This window comes from Chrysoperla carnea, chromosome 2 (assembly GCF_905475395.1).
Source record: "Chrysoperla carnea chromosome 2, inChrCarn1.1, whole genome shotgun sequence".
NCBI lineage: Eukaryota > Metazoa > Arthropoda > Insecta > Neuroptera > Chrysopidae > Chrysoperla > Chrysoperla carnea.
This window is the reverse complement of record NC_058338.1, coordinates 16,116,485-16,122,484: the sequence shown is the minus strand read 5'-3', so window position 1 is coordinate 16,122,484 and position 6,000 is coordinate 16,116,485. Positions and strand designations below refer to the sequence as shown.

Below are 6,000 nucleotides of genomic sequence, written 5' to 3'. Positions count from 1 at the left end.
TTCGAATAAAATGTGTTCAAGATCATATTCTGGCAGTGACCTATAAATGTTTGAATGATCCTGAGTTACCAGTACTATTATTGGAGAAACGAAATCATGACAAATGAAATATTATATATCTATCTCATTTTATAATTACCTTTATTTCTTTTAAAATAAACGACGACGAAAAACAACGATTATAGTATGGGGATGAGGTTCGGATATGACAAACAAACATTGAACATTCAAACATGTTATCTAGAATTAGAAACATGAACGACGCGGAGTATGAAATAGATGGAGATGGAGAAATGTTTTATAAACATTGTATGTATGTGATAATCCGGATTAAAAACATACCAACAGAAGTGTTACATTTTAGTCTTTTCAGAGCGAAGTTTTGTGTTCTATGTATTGTACGTGTAATAAGGGTGTTATAATAGGCTATATGCTTCCAGATATGTTACATACTCATAATGTTTTAATCCAGTATGGTTTATATCAACGTGCCGATCAACTTTTTTTAAGATAAAGTTTCATCAATATTTATTAATCGCTTAGATCAGCTAATGGAGAATAATCAAAGCGTTAGTTGGATAGTCCGATTTGTATTTTTATAGGCTGTAAAGATAATTCCACCAAATTAAATGATATCGTTATGTAAAACTTTTTTGATAGAGCTAAAAACTGTTAGAGATAGAGCAAAACCTAATTTGAACAAGTGAAAAAAAAAACAATTGACTAAGTTAATTGTAGAAATACCATGTATAGACAGTGTTGATTACTCTGTCAAATTACACATACATATAACTAATATACCCATATAATACATACTATAGATTTTGCACATAATTTGTGCTCTCACGGGTAAATAGTGATGTTTACGAAAGAAAGTTTCAAACAAAAGCTCTTTATTTTTTTAAAAGGAACATTTTTTAAATTTAAACTTTTGATCTATCTCTAACGGTTTACAAGACCCAATTGACTTATGTTGCTCATTTACGAACTTGGTCTCACTTTTTACGTCTTCAGCACGCTATAAAAATTTCAACTTGATATCTCTTTTCGTTTTTGAGTAATCGTGATGACATACGATAGATGACAGACAGACAGACAACCGGGAATGGAGTAATTAGGTAATTTTATGAACACCTATACAAAAATTTTGTTCATAGCATCAATATTTTTAAGCGTTACAAACTTGGGACTCAATTTATTATACCCTGGTATATTTCATATACATGGTATAAAAAAACCAAAGCTGAGTAGGTGTATTGTGTTATTTTGTCGGAAGAATTTTTAAGAAAAAATAAGCAAGTACTTTTACTTGGGCCGTTTTTCCAAAACCCCTTCGAAATCTCGTAAACGAATGGAAAAAAATTGATATCTGATTATTTTCTTTTGCGTTTCAGGCTATTTAGAACTTTTTATCAAAGTTTTCCATTTGGGATCGACTTAAAAAATACAGGATTCAAAATAATTATTTGATTGGATTCTATCCTTTATTTTGACCACTTTGTACAAAACAAACTCATACATTTTTATTCAAGTGTTATGTTAGTATTGCATGTATGGAAGTATGGTGTTTTGCTTATTCACAATAAGTGACATATAGCCATTCTACGCGTCGCAATGTTATGCCACTTTTCTTTTGTCACAGAGTGTACCACATTCATAAGTAACATTTTGAGTTTTACTATGTCACTTTTAAAATGAAAGAAAGTATCCCATTATGTACATATTATATACAAATTGTCTCAAAAGTTTTCAGCCACACTCCAAAGCAGTATATTTTGTAAGGGTAATCCAGATACAACAAAAATATTCTTTAAAGGGGCAAGCTATACTGATCTTGTGGAAAATTTTTGGCCAGTTTAGAAATAATAGCTTTACATTTTTAAGTAGTATTGCTTCCAGTTTATAATTTTGGATATAAAAGAGGCGGTTTTGACTAATTTTCATTTCAATAGTTTACATGTAAATGATATAGTAAATGACAAATTAAAATTATTGAAAATTAACAATTAATGAAAATTGTTGCATTAGAAATTGTGAAAAAAGAGATAAATAATATTTTTTAAACGTAAACTATCTCAATTTCTTATTTAAATTTGTTTGAAAATAGTATTAAATTTTCTGTGTAACCCATTTATACAAACCTGATCCATATAATTATATTAATAAAGTAGTGTATGGTTACCACGGAAACACCTTAAATATAACTCATGCACGGTGCGAATAGATGGCATCGAAAAATTAATATCCTACATAGTTTATTAATCAGAATTTTCTGGAATGCGGAGCTTTGTTGCTTATTATTGGCTTAAAACATATCTTATAAAAAGTTTTAACAATCTTAGCTTCTGAAAATTATGTTCGATTGTTTGACCTTTTAAAATAAAATAAATTTAGTCCAATTTTTTTTTATTTACGCCTGTGTGCTGCTAAAAATTTTTTGGGCGTAATGTGAAAGTTATCATGATGTGATATATACATTAATGTGAAATCAACTTATATACCAGAGTTAAAACTACAATACAACACTTTTTAATACTTTATGCAACATCTGATTCAATCGTTAACTTTGTGTGTTTCGTTTTGTTTTAACTCGAACTAAAACATTGACAAAATACTGTGAATGTATTTAAATTTTGTAATATGAAAATGTACATAAATTGTTAAATACTTCGTTACAACATCTACAATTTTGTTATAATTTTATTTACACAAAAAATTTGTTACATACTTTTTATTTGAATTAGTTTAATAATGTTACTAAATTCATGTTAGAGAAAAGTGTTAACATAAAAAAAATTAGGGAGTCTTTTCCAAAATTCAATGAAATACATGGTTCGGATCGACTAAACGGCGATGATGCAAGAGATTTCAAGGATATAAATTCAGCAAGTCTCACATTCACAAGAAAAAATAATAATAATAGCTTAAAAAAACTAAAAAACACGCTTTTGTATAGTGTGCAATTATAAGAGCAGGGACTTGAATATAACCAGTGAAACACCTTAACACAAAAATTTCTTTGATTTGACGGTTTGATAAGCAATGAAATCGTTAAAACGTTGAATGAATTTGAACAACTCTTTATGGTAATTTTATTTTGTTTCAGTGACTTCCGGTGTCAGCTGGGAAGAATGGTGGACATATGATGGAATATCAGGTAAGAAAATTTGTAAAATGTAGTTATTTCCAATTTTCCTATGTTTGTGAAATGTTATATAATCTCATAAAATCAATAATTGTTAACAGTTCTGTATATATCAATATATATTAGTTTCACATAACAATTATCAGGATATGAACTATGGTCAAAGTCACTTTATACAACTTTATTACAACGAAATTTCTAGTTTGTTAGTATCAACAGAAAAATTTCAAATTTTATTTTTCTGAACCCCTAAACAACCCCAATTGCTTATATTTTCAGCACATCTTGATGTTATTGAAGATCGTTATAACCTTCAATTTGCGAGGAGTTATGAACAAAAAAATTCGTAAACAATTCCATCTAAAAATGGGTTTGATACATTGTCCTGACTGCGATACGTAAAGATATAATGAAAATTTAGCTTAGGATTTTCGGGCTGATAACAAGAACTTCTCTATACTAGTAACTTAAAAATATCCCGAAATCACTCTTATAACTTCAAAGATATATAAAATGACCGACAATATATCCAGTTAAATGAAATATTTTGAAATCAAAAGTAGATAATAAACATACATTCGATTTAGGTATTGGGTATAAGAAAAAAATTCTAAATAATATTTTCTATCATAGATAATGTATCCGAAATATAAATTTAAACGCAATGGAAAATTCATAGACATATATCATATGTAAAATCGTATTTCTTTCTTCATTTTTTTTTGCATAACCCGCCCTTTCTCACACTTTTCGAATAAAATTTAATATTATTCTTTGTCGAAGAGTTTAAGAAGAGTATGGTGTGCAGCAAACACATTCATAAAACTGATCACTTATGTATATGTAACGTTACGTTACATTACGTTACAATATTCGAAAATGTCTTCGTCGAAAGTAGAAAAAAAAATAACGAAACGAAATAATGTAATGTCAAAAGATATTAGATAGCCAACAAAATATATGTGGGGTATATAGATATAGAAGTTTGAATGTTTCAATGTACATAGTGTTTCTGAAACTTGATAATTCATAAGAAAGTATGAGCAGAGTAGATTCAGTTTGCATGCATTCAGTTTGCACAAATAACCTAGCTCTAATAGGTTTCAAGAATGAAATCACAGCTGAAAAGAATGGCCCAAAATTAGTGGGTTTCAACAAAAATTCCAATAAGATAGGATCAAATTTGCCTGTGTTATCAAAAACATCGAATTTTTTAACTTAATGGCGTCATCAAAATCCAAAAAAATTTATTTTGCTCTATCACATCCAAATTTTATCCAATTTTGATAAACCAAGTACGTAATCCTACTAAATTTGGGTCATATTTTTCAAATTTGTGATCAAAATAACCTAGCTCTAATAGGTTACAAGAATGTGGTGTCCTGGTCCCGGAATTAGGCAAATTAATGATAGCTAGCGAAAAAATGACATTACAGCTGATAAGAGTGATCCAAAATTAATGAGTTTCGAAAAAAATTTCAATAAAATCGCATCAAATTTGCCTGTGTCATCAAAAAAATCGAATTTTAACGAATTCGAACTTTATGACGTCATCAGAATCTAAAAAATTTATTTTGATCGATCACATCCAAATTTTATCCAGTTTTGATAAACCATCTATATAATCCTACTAATTTTGAGCCATAATTTTCAAAAATCTTCTTCATTCTTAACTAGGACTACTTTTTATTAAATTTTAACCAATTTGGCCAAAAGCCTTTCCGATAGGTGCTCTGTAGATTTTTTGAAAGGTGGTTTTAGATTGTAATACTATCGTTCATAAGAATTATGGTTATAATGAAAACCCACCAATTCATTTTCAAATCATTCATCTAGTAATTAAGTCCCTGTATCAATAAGTTCTATTTTATAATAAGTTGTCAAACACTCTATACATCTAAAAATATGAGTGAATTTTGTATGTTGTAAAGAGAATATAACCTTACATTTTTTTAACACACATATGAGAATCCATGTAGGTCTGTCCTATCCATATGGCGGCACACATAATAACATCTAAAAGCGAAATATTTCCCTGTTCTTTTTTTTTTTCTTGTTATAGTTTTCCTTACTGGTTTCTTCATCATATGGTGTACTCTACAATACTATATAGAATACGGCACAGAATGAAATTGTTTCTTATTTTATGTTGTTTTTCTTTATCAAAATATATAAATTTACTTGTTTGGTCGAAGGGGAAAAATATTCAATGTTGAAATAATGTCAATTTATTGTAGATGCTTATTGAAAATCAGAAAAAAATATATGTCACTGGTATTTATCTGTAGACAAGGAAAATGTAACGAAACATGTGTAAATTAGTATCATTTTTCAGATTTTTACAGATACTGCAGTTGTATTTTTCTGTATCCCCAAGCCGAAAGTACGAACTTTCTGGTCGCATTTGTCTCCAGAAAGAAAGACTTTTGAGGCTTGCTAAAGCTAATGAAATTAAAGCGTGCTTTGATTGTTGTGACTCGGTAACATAGCAACACTTTATTGACATGATCTGCCAAAATATTATTTTACCGTGGTAGGATGTAAATCTCCCAAAAACAGTAGGAGAATTTTGCATTCAAACGAGTAATTTTCTCCTACTTGTGGTTTAATTAATGAAGTATATTATATTTAAACATTTTTTTAAAATCCATCTAACATTAGGTTAGCTGCTTTTTAAGTCATCATTCCATGGCTAAGGTACGTTTTATCCATAGTACTGACCCAATACATGATTCAGCTGTTTTGCAACTGTAATTCAATGGAAGGCGATGAATTTCCGTTTACTTTTTACAATAACTATCTACTTACAAAAGCTCAATCTTGATCAATTTGTACATAAAAAAATTATTTTTGCA

At 28.8% G+C, this 6,000-nt stretch overlaps 1 protein-coding gene across 1 annotated transcript in view; it reads left to right on the top strand.

Annotated features, from left to right (window-relative positions):
• The first annotated feature begins 254 nt into the window (after positions 1–254).
• LOC123291687 (carbonic anhydrase-related protein 10) overlaps positions 255–6,000 on the top strand; it is a 196,137-nt gene continuing 190,391 nt past the window's right edge. The window contains exons 1-2 of the mRNA XM_044872061.1: positions 255–309; positions 3,107–3,157. Coding sequence (XP_044727996.1) covers positions 255–309; positions 3,107–3,157 — 106 coding nt within the window. The remainder of the gene's footprint in view (positions 310–3,106; positions 3,158–6,000) is intronic.